Source organism: Vigna umbellata, chromosome 8 (genome assembly GCF_029865625.1).
Source record: "Vigna umbellata cultivar VRB3 chromosome 8, Vumbellata_1.0, whole genome shotgun sequence".
NCBI classification, from domain to species: domain Eukaryota; kingdom Viridiplantae; phylum Streptophyta; class Magnoliopsida; order Fabales; family Fabaceae; genus Vigna; species Vigna umbellata.
Window position 1 is genome coordinate 5,418,652 of NC_142172.1, and position 16,123 is coordinate 5,434,774.

Genomic DNA, 16,123 nt, shown 5'->3' on the forward strand with positions numbered 1-16,123 from the left:
AATTAAATGCATAAACTGTGAAGATGGTATTCACAAAAAAATGTTAATGACGTCAAGAACAAGGTTAATGAGTTGGTTAATATTTATTGTACAGTTTCACAGGCAGTCATATGCGAATGATACATTTAGTCATATGCCAAGGATATATTTGTGAGGAGTTAGGAAGAACCATCGTTAAAATGGCACAATTAAAGAACCTTGTCGATTAGTCATTCATCAAGTTAATTAACTATTACTAAACATATATAGAGATAAAGTATAATTGTTTATAATTGGGTTATAATTAAACTGTTACTAATCAAAAGTCTACTCCGAAATTTATAAATACAAATTTGAGATAAGGTGACAGGAGATTTTGCATTTACTATACTATTAAAACTTTAACGGTTGAATTTTTACTGACTTTAGCATCAGAGTACTTGTGCAGGTAACCTCTGTAAGACCCTTGAAAATAATTACATTTGAGTTGATAAATATTTATTTTCGAGTACAAAAAATTTGGTATAATGCTACAGTAAAATACATATAATGTTACGGTAAAATACGTATGGTGCTATAGTAAAAATACCTCATGAAAAGCGTGTTGCTACAGTAAAGTGTAGTACAACTACAGTACTGCTACAATAACAATGTAGTACAACTATAGTAATAATGTAGTACTACGTGAGTAATCCTAACTTCAACTATAAAAAAGGGTGAGAAAATGAAGTTTTTCATCATTGGAGTGAAATTCGTGAAGAGGGAACAAGAATTTAATAGCAGATAAAAAGATTTGAGGGTTAGGATCTGTTCATAGAGAAAGTTGTGAGAACTTCTAAAAGGGTGATTAGATTGAGTTGTAGAGAGAGTTGTCTATAGAAAGGGGGTTGTCTTTGTGAGTGTAGAAGGTTTTAAAGGGTAAAGAAGGGAGGTGCTGCCCAGATTTCGTAGAGAAAGGATCAAAGTAGTTCATTAAGAGGTAAGAGGAGTTAAACCATGTCTCTTTATTTTTGTGAAAAGATGATGATATGAGCTTGTTGTTTGGACATGAATGTTGGTTGTTGTTTAGAAAATATACTTCTTGAGTAATTTTTTTTTTTTTGTAGTATGAGATTTTATTGATTGTTGGCCAATATAGTGATGATATATGGAGTGTTTTAAAGTGTAAGTTATTAAATTTTGTTAGAAACATGATATATGCAAATGAATGTGATATTTGTGAAACTTGCTAGGGAACACTTTGGCTAAGGAAAGAGAATGTACTGAAGTTGTTCATTGCGCGCCCTCTTTCCTAGAAGTCTACTCAACAAGCTTTCAACTTATATCTTTTCATAGAACAAAGAAAGTATATGTTGTCTTAAATGTGATATTGTTTGTTGTATTTAGCTTGTTGTTTCTATTCAGAAAAATAATTGCTACATGCTATTTTTGGTGTCGATTTTAGAGTATAAATACTTTTTGTATTATGACTTATTGTTTTGTTTTCGAGAGATGGTTATATGGTGCTTTTGGTGTATCTTTTGAGTAGAAATATTTATTATATTTATGTAGTAGTTTTTGGTAGTTTAGTGAAGTGGTATGTTATGATAAATAAAAATTCTGGTAATGTGTACAAGCTTGCCCACGTAATGGTCATACAAGATGAGTTTGAAATGGGAAATATATAGCTAAATTAAATGGATGATTAGTAATGTTACTTAGGTTGCCAAATATAAGTTAATAAGTCAAGTCTTTGGTCCACAATTCATGTATATTATAAGAGACTTGAAAAGTGAGGAATTGAGTTGTTAATGGATTAGAACATATTCCTAAGTGCTTAGAAATTTTAATTATAGATTGTGCATGACCTTTAATCTTTGTTAAACTGAATGATTATTTATCTATGCATGGACAATTAGCAGTATGAATATTGACTGTGTTTAATTGATGAAATTTGAATGATTGAATAATTACATGTGGAGAGTTGTGGATTTGGTGTGTTCATATGATGAGTATTTTTCTTTGCCAAAGTAGTAATGTTAAATGAACATTTTTGTGATGTGATAAATGTTTGATTGTTATTGCTTTATCCGCGAATTGAAGATATGTAAGTGAGGGACTAATCTCTCTTTGTTGGTATGTTATTTATTGAATCTTAATTTTGAAATGAAAAGTTGTTCAGTGCTGAGTAAGTGATGTATCTATCGTGATGTTAGAAAATATACCAACCTTGAGTGTTTTCTATTGAATGTTTGGCATTTAACCAATATAATAATTTTTTGTAAGATTGATGTTTTGATAAAAATGGACTCTATGAGAATACTTGTGTGTTATTTGGATGATTATCTTGGATTAACATGGAAATGACTAGAGATGAGATATGCATGTGTGAAACTATGAGTATGGATGTAATGAGTTAATGTTGTGATTAACAACAAGATAATGAGAGTGATGTGTCATTACAGTTGTTATTGAGAAATGATTCTATATGATGTGTTATCATGTTGATTGTTGGAATCATGATTGGGTATATGATGTGAATGTGATGGATATATACTACATGATGAGTTTGTAGACTGAGTTGTGAATTATTGATAAGTGGATGATCTAGGTTAATGTTAGATTTTAAATTAAGAATGAGCATTATTGAGTTGTGATCTGCTGAGGCAGATGATTTTTGTGTGTTCAACGAAATTAAATTGATGGCAATTGTGTGGTCATGTATATGAAATTTGATGATTTATGTTGAAATGAATGATTTTAAGTAGTGTGGATGAGTGTGTTTTATTGTATGCTCTTCAATGTTCTAGTTAGCTCATCTTTGCTTATTTGTGTTTGCGTTTGTGTTTTTGCAAAATATTCTAGGAAAAATATTTGAGAATTTTATTAAGGATTGTAATTTTAAATCAATGTTATTTTAAGATGTGTACTCGATTTTCAATACTTATGATGTATTAAAAATAGTTTATCGGAGAAATTGAAATTTCAAATTTTAGAAAAATAAATAAATGTTTTACGAATAAAGAGTGACACCCGAATGGGGTGTCACAACCTCCAAGTGAAATGGACGAAAAATGATACAAGGATTTGAACCTTAGACCTTTCCCAAACATACTAGACAACATATTGTTGACCTCGATTCCCTATACCTGAAACACTTATTTAAGAATACAAAATTACTGGGGAAAAAACTCATTAAACATAAATAAGACCTATCAAAGTTTTTTGTGTTAAATAATTTTAAAATTTATTTGTATTTTTTAATGACTATTTTCATAATTTTACATAGAATTTGATAATTTTTTTTATCCAATTAAGGGTAACAAAACGGACCAACCCGACCCATTTAATCTTGACTCGATATTGACCCGTAAAAAATGGTCGAACCAGACTGACCTTAAAATGGAAAATGAGTTCAACTTTACAACCCGACTTGCTCGTTGGTGGTCTACCAGGCTGTCCCACCTTTTTTGTTTCTTTTTTTGTCATTAAAAGTCTAACATCACATCGAAACGAATTGAAATATTTGATTTTTTATATGAAAATGGGCTAGTGTCAAGTTTCCGCGTTGATTCTGAGCGGTAAAAGGTTGTCATCCGGGTTGAAAAGGATTGTCATCCAGGTTGTTTAAGATCTTGACCGAGTTGTATCAAACTTTGACTAGGCTATCTAACTCTGTTAATATAAAGTATCGTGGCGTGAGTTCAATTTTTTTTAATGAAGTTAGGTTACCGGGCTGGTTCAACTAACTTGCAAGGACTGCCTAACTTGAGAGACCATATTGGTTTAACTCTTGAAAATTATACCCAACCTACTTTTTTGTCAATTTGACGGATTAACCTTACAAACTTGACTCTTTTTGTCATATTTAGATCCAACTTTTAAAAGAAAACTTAAAGTAATAAAATTATTTTGAGTTTTTATTTTGTACAGTATTAATTTTTTTTATTTAATAATTTTTTTATTTAATATTAAACATAAATTCACGTTTCAATTTGTTAGTCAATGAGAAATCATGCATGGTCCTCGTACTTAGTTTAAAAGTGGCCCTTGAGGGAAAGTTTCCTATAAAGATTAAGCCTGTGTTCGCATGAACAGAATTTACTGTTCATGCGAATTTGAGAGCGACGATTTATCACTGTTGTGCTGTTCGTTTGAGCTGAAATGGACGGATCATCGCGGATGGATTTGCGGGATACACTCCGTTTTGATCACTCGCAAAATTGGAGAGATTTGCGTGGATTGATGATGAAAAGTCCAGTGTGCCCTTGACTTGATATGCAATGACGAGGGTGGGGTAACCGGTTACAGGAGAGTGTAACCGGTTACAGGGGTATGAAGCATAATGGGAGGGTGGCATAACCGGTTACAGGAGAATCGTAACCGGTTATCGTAACCGGTTACAAGGGGGGTATGAAGGCATGTAATCGGTTACGCGTTTGAGTAACCGGTTACAAGGCTATACATTATAATTTTTATAATTTTTAAACATTAATTTTATAAATTATTTATAATTTTTTTTATAAACATTTTTACAATTAAATATAACATCTATAAATAAAATTTTATATTACTTTTATAACTAGGGACATTTTGGTAATCTTTAAATTTCTACCAATTAAACTAATTTTTAAAATCTATCACCTCAATCAAATCCTACACTAATTCTCACAAACTTTACTTCCAAATCCACTCTCAATTACCCACAAATCCACTCAAAAAAATAACTAAAAAATTACCCTCAAATCCATTCAAATCATCTCCCTCAAATACACAAGAGAACAAAACCTAAATGGAGAGATATCCCATTCTTTGAATTGGGGTCGCTTTGGGCTTTTTGAGAATGTTGATGTCAGTGTTGAAGTGGAAATATGTACTATTTCAACCTTTTTTTCACGCGTGACTTTGAATCACCTTTCAATCTAATCAATATTTCAATTTTCCAAATCCATTAATGCATCCAATTTTGGGAATACTTTGTACCCAATCTAAGTAAACTTTTTGCACTTCTCCTTCACATTCATGCACCAAAATCTCTTTCTACTCTTTCAAAAATCTACCACCCAACACAATAAATCATTTCAAGGACCATTACTTCACAACTATTTGCAAAAGGGATTTCTGTACCTTTCTTACATTTCTTATTATGATGAATTATGATACGCTATTACTCTATTAAGATAACATTATTTAAATTTAAACGAGCTTTACTTCAACTTTTTATTCCAAACTCGTATAAATAAGTAAAACCATCTCAAAAACTAATAAAGTATTACAGTTTTGTAGGTAAAAAAGGGACAAAAGAGTTATGAATATTAAAAATATTGACATTAAAATTATATTTAATTACTCTTTTGGTTTTAGTTTTAGTCAAAATAATTAAATTGGTCTCCAAATTTTTTTATCTCTAACTTTTTTTTAAAATTGATACAATTTTATAATTTTTGTCAATACTATACCAACAATATCAAATATATCTCATGTCACTTTGTGATTTTTTTTTTGTGTTTTTTAATTTTTATTTTATTTTAAAAAAATCATTCACATGTTAAGTTTGTGTCATAACACTCTTAATATGATGTGAGAGTGATTATGTCATATATCTTATATTCAATTTATTTTCTATATTTATTTTTATTCAATTCAATCTTATTCTTTTTCAATGAAGCAATTTTACATCTTTCTAAATTTATACTAAATTTAATTTTTGTATAAATGTTAAACTAATATTGTGAGAACCTAGAAAGGTGTATTTTAGGAGTGAAAGTGTTTTATAATATTAAGACTCTATTATTTTAATAATAAAACGCTTTTATATAAATATAAAACTATAAAAGAGTCTCATTACTTAAAAACACTCTCTTTCTCTATAAACTCTTTTATAAGAGTTTTCTCCCATTTCTTTGAGATTTCTCACAATTTGTTCACTCGTTTGAGGATTAGAGGCCATAAGATTTCTTATTGTGACAAGCTCGCCAAGGTCAACCAATCATTTTCTTCTTTAGGGTTTTTAACCTCTTTCCTCATCTTGTTTGTTTCATCTGGTTGAATGCAAGATTTTCCTGCTCGCATGTGTTCTTGTATCATCTTTCTTGAATCCATGCTGATCAATTTCTTTGTTGACATGGTCGGATCGTTTTGATGTTTTCTCTAGGTGTAGAAAAGGGATAATTTGCAAGTTAAGAGGTGTCTTGACTCTTTAGGGTTTGTTGAGAAGCTATCAAAGTAAGGGAAGTTAATCCTTAATTCTTTTGTAATTTTCTTGCTAATTTAATGAATTAGATTTGTAGTGAGCATGATTAATTTTACTTGTATGGTTTGAATGTTTGATTCACGAATTTTGTTGGTTTGAGCTTGGTTTTGTGTGATTAAGAGAGTTTATAATATAAGTAATTAGACAAATTGGTACAAGTTTCTATGTTTAAAACTATTTTGAACCAAAGCGCTAAAAAAGAAGTACTATTTTGACAATTGAACAGGTATAAGTTCCATCAGAAACACAAAATACAAGTGTTGATATATGATATAACACTGAGCAGTACTAGACTAGCATTGAGCGCTAACTTCCTTGTGCAAGTTTGGAAGCATTTTTAGCTTGAGAATGTTGAGCGTCCATCTACATCGTTGAGGGTCCTGTTTTGTGAATGTTTTAATACTGAACGACAACAAGACACTATTGAGCGCCATCTTTGAACTAGATGTCTATAATATTTTAGCTCTAGGATATTGAGTGCAACGTTTTGCAAGAAGAATTACACTACCAGAACTATTGTTAAGCGCCATGAAAGGTTTAGCATTAAGTGCTATCTCTGAGCGTCAATTTGTATGTTGGATCTATTTCTTATATCATTAATTTTGTAATATCACTTTACTAAAAATATATGTTTCTAGTCAATATCATTAATTTTATAATATTTTTTAATAATTTTATACGAATGAAATGTTGTAAGTATTTTTCTAAAATTAACACTTTACTAAATGTTTTTAAAATATATTTTAGGAATATAATTAAAGTTCATTTAAAATAAATTTCAAAAACATTGAATAAAAAAGTGAATTTTAATAAAAATATAGCATTAGATAAACTCCTATAGTAATTAGGTATCCCATTTGTTACAAACGTTATTACGAGTGTATTAATAATATATATACGATTATCTTTATCCCCCTTTTCTTTGTTAAACCCCTTTTTGTATCAGCTTTGGTTTTTTCATGTTACCGAGGTGAATTTACATATGTTGTGATGACTTTTAAAACATAAAGTGGTCAATTATTTTTGTGACAATAATTATACATGATGATGACTTTGACGTTGTGATGCCTTAATATCTAAGTTTACACACCTCAGTCATGCATCAGCTGTTTATATGAAAATCATAGTGGTATATTTCAGACTCAAGAAAATATGTTTGACCAGAAAAAATCTAAATTACACACACTGCAGGAAAAAATCAAGCACGACAGCAGCAGTATTGAAAACAGACCGACCAAAAACTCTCCATCCCCAAAACTTAACCATCATCCGCATGTGCTCCTGCAGAATAATCAAACCATTCATTGTTATGATCGAATTCCTTGGCCAGAATCCAGGCACATTGAGGAGAAACACAACAGTTATCGACAGCCTTCGACTTATGCAGATTCACATCATTGCAGTAAACCGGCTTCCTTGAGAGCACGTTTATAGTCTTCAACACTTTGTGCTCGCACCTGCATCCCCAGTCACATTAACAAAATAATGTTATTTAAGATGGATATTTTCACAACTCCTTCAGAACAGATAATAAAAAATCAAATTTAGCAGAATCGGTGCTATGAATCAATTGACACACCTCAGCTACACGAGTGCCGAAGTGATTCTCAATCTTCGACATGAGCCTTTCATCCTTTTGATCACAAATCAGGTTAAATACAGCCCCTGTAGGATCAAAAGAAACAAACGGATAACTTAACTATTTTATACCAGCGCTGAAAATATGATTCATAACTCGAGGAAGAATGAAGTTATGAATCACTTTCTTTGGAATAAAAGGGTAAAGCAAAAAAAAGTGCATGAAGTGATACTGTCGCCAAACAGGTACATATTAAAACTTAAACCCCAGTCTGACCAGGGTGATCACTCAAACTAAATATCTGCTTTGTCCGGTAAGATGGAAAAAGAAAAAGAATTTAGAAGTGATAAAGTCTATAAGAACTACAGATAAATAGTCAATTTTTAAAATCTCCTTTGTCATCTGATTTTCAGGTGTCCTACCAACTCAACAGCCCACTAGCTAAAAATATTTCTAACCCCGTCAGAGTAATAATATATATTGAACCAAGTAGCACCACAAAAAAAAGGAATTAGGGGGGCTCACTTAATACCTATGAAGCACCGACTCTGACACTGACACCACTAACACAGCTAATGACCAAAATATAGGACACCGTATAACTGCTGATACACACCCACAGCAAATGCATACATGTAATATAAGCATCAGGACAAAAGTCTCAACTGTTTAAGATTTTCATGTTGTAAAAACAAATTTGATAAAGTTTTCCTTGCAATAACATCTTTCACAGTAGAATCTTAAATAACAAACATGTAATCTTAATAGTTAAAATAACTACTTAAGTCCTTTTTATAAGCCTAAAAAATAAGTCATCCATTATTTCTAATATAGGTCGTCTTCTTTCAATTTCTTTTTGCTATTTTTAAATACAGTAGCGTCAGCCAAATCATGTTAAAGAGATGTAAGCCAGAAGAAAATTGTGACACAGTTGAATAGGGTTGGACATCTAATAGAAGTGTCTGACAAGTGTTCGGCACGGCACCGCACTTTTCTACCAAGGTCTCAGTGCTTCCTAGCTTAATAATGCAACTTTAACAATTTCTTATAACTACACAAGAGTAAGCAGAGAAATCTGGAAATTACCTTTGCGCCCAAAGCGCCCAGCTCTGCCAACCCTATGCAAATACACTTCACAATCAGGCTCAGGTTCACGGGTATAGCTGGCAGTGTGTTTGTTAGGAATCCAAGTAAGACCCCTAACTCTCACCCTCTCTCTACTCACGTAAGTAATCGCAACAATCAGAAATTGCAAAGAATGTGTATGGTATTCACAGCAAAGAATCAAGAATACACCGTAGAAACCAAGGAGCTTAACCTCCTTCACCAGGTGCAAGACCGGTATACAACTAACAAAGAGTCTAACTCCCCCTGAAACAAACAATAAGGGTTCTTATATATGCCCTTCTACCCATCCTCTCCTAACTGTTTAACAGTTAGGTATTATTCTTCCCCCTTCTCCTCTCATAAACTCTCCAAGTCCTAACATTACTCCCCCCTTGAGAATCAACCTTGTCCCCAAGGTTGGAACCGAAGGGCTTGGTCTCCTGGCTCCTCTTCATCATCTAACATCATCAATGCAGTACCAGGTGGGGTGGCGGATTCCCAAGCATATTCAGATGCAGCATAATTTACATTTTCCCCAAGAAACCATACTGCAGCTTGGACTAGTCTTTGTAACGCAAGAGCAGATTTTGGGTCAGATGCAGACACCTTGTTATCATCTGAAGAGAATCCACTGGCTACTGCCCACCAATTTAGGTCCATCAATTTAGGTCTGGAGGCTTAGGTGGCGGCCATTTCTCCCCCACTATCTTCCATTCTTCCTCTTTCCTTCTTATCACCCCCAAATTCCACACCAAGGTCCACAATACTACTTCCTTTATTTTTAACCAAGCTTCTAGCTCCCCCCACCTTCTAGCTAGTGTTGGATCCCCCTTGCTGACTACCTTCTTCCCCCTTTGATTGAACACCCTAGTCAATTCGGTTTCGTCGAACCCCCGTTCGGTCTCGTCTTTTAATGGTCAATACCGTTCGGTCCTCTATCCAACATTGCAGCTTCATCGCTTTTGGCTGAATAGGGCCTCCAGCCGAGAGAGTGGACAACTCCGTCTGCTTCAGGTCTAATTCTGTCTCGGACCGTTCGACAACCTCACCTGTGATATTGCGTTCGATCTTGGACCGCTCGGCAACACTCGATCTACCGTTCAGTTCCTTCCCGCTAACTTCAACCGTTCGGTCGATGTTGGTTTTCTTCCTCTGCTCATCCCCCAAGCTCACCTGGTACGGTTGGGTATCCTCCATGGGTAAACCTCGATCCTCTACTAGTACCTTGCCTATGAAACTGTGGCTGGCTCCACTGCTAGTCAAAACCATACCCGTTCGGTCACATATCAAACCATTCGGCTTCATCATTTTTTTCTGAGTGAGGCCTCCAGCAGAGAAAGCGGACATCTCCTTCTGCTTCCGGTCTACTTCGGTCTCTGGTTCTTTAGTCTCCATCTCTTCATCCTCCCCAAAATTGACCGTCCCTCGATTCTTTTCTGGCCAATGATGGCCTGGACCGAGCGGTCGTCCTAGATTATGGCGGTCGACTTCTGACCGCTCGATAACTTTCATTGGGCATGTGTTATAGCGATCGGCCTCGGATTGCTCGGCCACTAGAGATCGACATGGGCTATAGCGATCGGCCTCCGACCGTGTCACCTCATCGCTCGTTCGTCCCCAATACGACTGGTCTTTTATGTCCTCGGACCGCTCGGCAACTCTTGATCGGCCTGTGTTATTGCGATCGGCCTCGGATTGCTCGGCCACTAGCGATCGGCATGGGCTATAGCGATCGGCCTCCGACCGTGTCACCTCATCGCTCGTTCATCCCCAATACGACTGGTCTTCTATGTCCTCGGACCGCTCGACAACTCTTGATCGGCCTGTGTTATCGCGATCGGCCTCGGATTGCTCGGTTAATCCCGATCTTACCTTTTCGCCTCCCTGTACATACTCTTCCACCGTCCCCATCTGTTTCGATGTCGCCAAACGCTCAACAATGGTTCCAAACCTTATCACCAGGGCTTCCTTCAAGCCATCCCAGGAACGATTTTTGGCTTTCTCCTTCCAAGCTTGGATCCAATAGCCAGCACTTCCCTTCATGCTACTGTATGTCCGGCGCACTTTTTCTTCCTCTATCACCCCCTGGTTCTCAAAAACTGTCTCCACCCTAGCAATCCATCCCATAGGATCAAACCCTTCGAAAGTGGGTAATTCTACCGTTGTCCTCCAACTGGGTTGCCCTTCATGGCGTTCACCCCCTGCCTCTCCCACTTCCTCCTCTTGCCTCCTTTTGTTCTCGTTGACAGAGGCTTGGCTGCCGTCCGACTGTTGGCCCTGCTGGTTGCTGGTTCGCCCACTCAACATTTTCATAATTTCTTGCAAATCTTGGCGTATTTCTGCATAATCTTGGCGTATTGCTGCCATGTTCATTCTCAGTTCGCTGGTCCTCCTCTCCAAGGTATCATTTCTTCCTTCCATGCCTCCACCCTTTCTTGATCACTTCTTGATCCCTACTTGACCTAGCAGTCCCCTCCCAAGCGGATCCGGCAGGTTGGACCACTTTGTTAGGAATCCAAGTAAGACCCCTAACTCTCACCCTCTCTCTACTCACGTAAGTAATCGCAACAATCAGAAATTGCAAAGAATGTGTATGGTATTCACAGCAAAGAATCAAGAATACACTGTAGAAACCAAGGAGCTTAACCTCCTTCACCAGGTGCAAGACCGGTATACAACTAACAAAGAGTCTAACTCCCCCTGAAACAAACAATAAGGGTTCTTATATATGCCCTTCTACCCATCCTCTCCTAACTGTTTAACAGTTAGGTATTATTCTTCCCCCTTCTCCTCTCATAAACTCTCCAAGTCCTAACAGTGTTTCATTGGAAGATCATAATTGATGACCAAATTAACCTAAATAAATATAAATAGTTAGGATGTAACCACATTTAAAAGATAAAAGGACAGACAAAAAGAGAAGAGTGGGAGAGAGGACCAACACAGTACCTGTTGCTGATCAAAGCCACGAGCTAGAAGATCAGTTGAAATAAGAACTTGAGTCAAACCATCTCTGAACTCCTTAACAATTTTCTCTCTCTCGTCATGACCAAGAGCACCTTGTATAGATGTAACCTCGTAGCCCATGTCAACAAGTGATTTATGCAACATTTGTGCACTATTTCTTGTACGCACAAATATGATGGTTTGCCCCACATTCTCTCCTATTTCAAATATGTAATCTTTTATCACTTCAATCTTCGCAAGTTCATCAGAACAGTAGACTTTATATTGCTTCACTGCATCTAAAGATAGTTCTTCTTTCTTTACAAAAAGTTTATTATGATCCTCTTTGACTGTCCTTGAAACGAAATTCTTGACGGTGTCATTAAATGTAGCAGAAAACAGAAGAACCTGGAGGTACACACAAGACCAATCAATTTTCTAGATAAAAAGAAACTCACTGCAGAAAGCTTTATTCAAATGCAGATCCAATAGTTATGTGGCTCCAAAATTGTGCAAATACAAATTGACTAGTATCAATCCATTAATATCAACCAAAAGAAGATGTAATCTTTATATCCATGTGATGTTGTTTGACTGAACAAGATATATTTCACTAGACTGTTTTCTCTTCTCGTAATATGAATGGATGGTTAACTTCATATCTTTCACACGTTATAAGAGGGCTCAAAGTGATTTAAGTTTTGCATGAACTAACGAAAAGATATGCTGAAGAATAGGTGACTATAACTACGTATCATGTCTCTACACGTATGACTGCATGCACATGCAATCACCAGTCACTATATGGATGCAGAAATTTACCACACAAGTTGAAGAAGCTAAACGAATCAGAGAAACTAACACATCACTTGTAAAGTAATTGCATCAAGAAAAAATATATTATGCCGCTACTTAGCTTCCATTTGGTTTACTATAAAAATCAATTTCACCCACTGCAGCACATGTTTCAATGTAAAATATATGGCTGAGTCTAATTGGAGCATATATCTCAGTCACGTAGACAAATCTATGAAATAATTTCTTGTGCAGATGGAGAATGGAGAGATATCATGATCCATGGAAGAACAACGTGAGAGAGAATTCAACCAACCTGACAATTAGAATTGACTTTTTCTATTTCTTTCATTATCCTCAGGGAATCATCTTTAAATCCATCCTGCAACATTGAAGTTAATAACAATCAAGACATGGAATATTTACCAGCAAATTTCTATTAAAAATAAGACAAATGAACATGTAAGCATATGAACATTCCCGAACCTAAAACTGTGTAATGCTCAATCTCTGGCATGCACATTTATAAACTATAAATGAATAAATCGTAAAATCAAATGGTTCACTACTACTAGTTCTCTATTCCTCTATATCCATGACAAACTGACAATCTACCCTGCAACACAATTACAGCACGCAAACCATTTTAAAGATAGCTTTAGCAGTTTCACTAGGTAATTCTTCAATAAAATGCAGTAACAATTCCAGGAAGAACGATACAGCCATGAACAGTTCACAATAGAATACGGATCAAGAAAAATGGAGGCAGGCCAAAAATCAACTTTATGATATTTGGGACAATGTATGATGGGCAAAATGCAGTAGTCAAAGAGCAGTTGAAATATACATGAATCATATGTATAAAATTTTAGTTGTATGCAACTAAAAATAAGCTGCATAAATATTGGCATAGTAACATAAAATCAACTCAATAAGTCAAGAGGGAAGATCCCCAATCTCATATTGAAACAGTGGCAACAATCCTGGCCACAAAAGTTATAATTCAGCAACACAGTAGCACAGCAGCACCGCTCAATACTATTAAACTCAAGATTCTACCAAGGTTGGAGACAGGGTGAAAGCTTGTAACTCAAGGATTTCAAGATTCTATATTCCTACCTAAAATGAACAATTATACCCATAATATAATACACAATATACAATGCATGTGTATTAAAAAGAACATATATAAAGCAAATACTTGCAAAACCACTTCCTCAGACAAAAAACCCCAATATTAAACAAACGTAAATAAAAAAAATCATGATGACAATAATATCTTCAAATTAACAGAATCATATATTATTATGATTATGAGCAATTAAAGGAGAAAAACACTTAGGTCCAGTAAAAAATATCATAATTATATATTATATTATAATCGTTTTAAAAGTCACTAACAATCTTTGAACAATTTTACACACACACACACACACACACACTTGGGTCCATTTAAAAACACTACGCAAATTGATGAAGAGACAAGAAAAGAAATTAATATAAAAAGAAGTTCCATTCGCAAATCAGATGAGAGAAACCTTGGGAAAAGAAGGACAAAGTGACTTTCAATTCTGTTTGCATGAAGCTCAGTTCGCAAGAGAGATACAACCAGCAGGGCCAAAGCTGCAATTGTAGTGCAGCATGGACATCCAACAGTTGCAAAAGATCTAGAACTTATGTGCAGTATGGAACAAGGGTCTCATTCAAACAAGGACATAACTAAGAAGTGTTTTACCATTGGGGTTGAAAGAATTCTAGGGTTTTTTTACTGGAATTGGAAATCAAAGGGGCCCGTCCCAGAATTTTCGGGCACCTTGACTTGCTAGATTTTGTAAATCCCACTATTAGCACATGAAAGATCACATCATTCTCCCGATCCTGGTCAACTGTAATCCTACGCACAATCCAGCCCAAAGGACCTGCTCCCATGTGTAGAACATTACAACCCACAAGGTGCATTATAATTATAACAAAACTGGCATCCCTATAGCAGCTATCAAACAGCTTTGAAGTTACCAAAATGTATGTGCTAGGGTGTCTGCATAAATATTGTCTTGATAATATACGGGTTATGCAATCATGAATTGTTATGCATGGTGAGATTACTAACTCACCAGATAATTACTTAAAAGACATATCCAGAGTGATTTCTACCTAGGTGACGGTAAAGCTGTATCAAAATTAAACTCACAAATAAATGGTCAAGAAATGTGGTTTTCTACTAATACTACTACTACTGTTCTCTTGTGTCTAACCTAACCAATCCTCCAATAAAGTACGGTAATAACAAGTTCAGCAAGTGGGCAACGCAATAAAATTACCTCCGCAAGCATTTGATCTGCCTCGTCAAAAACAAGAATCTTCAACCTGGCGGCCCCAAGTTTCTTGAAGCTCATCCACTTCTTGATGGTGCCAGGGGTTCCGATCACCACCTGCGCCATAATCGGCGCCCTTTTCGCGATCGAGAGCGCATTGCTATCCGTCGGCACAGCGCATTCCGACGCAATCCCGGTGTACTTCCCCATCTTGCGGAGAACCTCGATGTTCTGATTAGCCAACTCCCGAGTAGGGCAGACACAGAGAGCCTGCGGCGCCTGCACCTTGGGATCGACGCGGCTGAGCATCCCAAGCACGAAGCACGTGGTCTTCCCAGACCCGTTGTGCGCCTGCGCGATGAGGTCGCGGTGCGGCGGGTTGAGGATCATCGGCAAACTTATCGCCTGGATCTTGCTCGGCTTCTCGAACTTCATCTCCACGTAGAGCCCTTTCAGAAGCTCCGGCGAGAGGTTTAAGTCCTCGAACTTCGCAGCCGACGTGTACGGCGTTTCTCCAGAGGTAACCTGACCACATTACAAAACCCTGACATTCAATTCAAAACCCTAACCAACTGTAAACAGAGAGAACAAGAAAGAGAGAAGTGTTGTGTTGCGAATAAAACGAACCTTTTGGATGCTAGAATCGTCGGGGTCATCCAAGAGTTTGGGAGGGTTCTTATCGTTGTCTTCGATTTTTAATGAATCGAGGTTGACGGAAGATGCTTCAGTGGCGGTGGCGGTGGAGGAGGCTTCGGTTTCTTCGTCCGCTTCGTCAGCCCATCTTTTGGTAACTGGCGGCGGAGGGTCCACCGCGGTGGTGGTGGCGGCGGCGGTGGATGGTTCTGCCATGGTTCGGAAGAAGAATGCGACGGTAGCCAATAATACAAATGTTTGGGCCGAAAAAAATAATAATAATGTGTTCCTCCAATAGTAATAATAAATATAGTGAAGGTTGCGTTCCAATGACGGTGGCCAATAATATAAATGTTTGGGCCTATGTTACATGAACATTATCCACTTTTACTTCCTGCATCTCCACAATTTATTTGCGCACCTCCAAAAACTTTTAAAATGATTTTTTTCTATTGAAAAGATTAATCTTTCTGGAACAGATTTCTAAAATTTTCAAAATAAGATTTTTTAAACAAGATTTACGGGATAAACTTTATG

At 36.1% G+C, this 16,123-nt stretch overlaps 1 protein-coding gene across 2 annotated transcripts; it reads right to left on the reverse strand.

The window, feature by feature from the left end:
* Positions 1–7,202: 7,202 nt before the first annotated feature.
* LOC124826354 (DEAD-box ATP-dependent RNA helicase 38-like) lies at positions 7,203–15,861 on the reverse strand. Of its 2 annotated transcripts, XM_088096422.1 has the most exons (8): positions 15,581–15,861; positions 14,960–15,478; positions 12,955–13,020; positions 11,847–12,251; positions 11,715–11,753; positions 8,877–8,961; positions 7,791–7,876; positions 7,203–7,668 (listed from the first exon to the last, which is right to left on the reverse strand). In XM_088096422.1, exons 1-8 carry the CDS (start codon positions 15,800–15,802, stop codon positions 7,606–7,608), a joined length of 1,485 nt encoding a protein of 494 aa, XP_087952548.1. In that variant the 5' UTR covers positions 15,803–15,861; the 3' UTR covers positions 7,203–7,605. The 2 variants fall into 2 exon arrangements, 1 of the variants encoding a protein (XP_087952548.1); XR_015781575.1 differs by lacking the exons at positions 8,877–8,961; positions 11,715–11,753.
* Between the last annotated feature and the right edge of the window lie 262 nt (positions 15,862–16,123).

Excerpts from the sequence above, each read along its gene's own strand:
- LOC124826354 (XM_088096422.1), bottom strand. The coding sequence starts at position 15,802 with ATGGCAGAACCATCCACCGCCGCCGCCACCACCACCGCGGTGGACCCT. Across the intron at positions 15,479-15,580 it reads ACGATTCTAGCATCCAAAAG|GTTACCTCTGGAGAAACGCC; the intron begins GTTCGTTTTATT and ends TAATGTGGTCAG. Across the intron at positions 13,021-14,959 it reads CAGATCAAATGCTTGCGGAG|GATGGATTTAAAGATGATTC; the intron begins GTAATTTTATTG and ends TCAATGTTGCAG.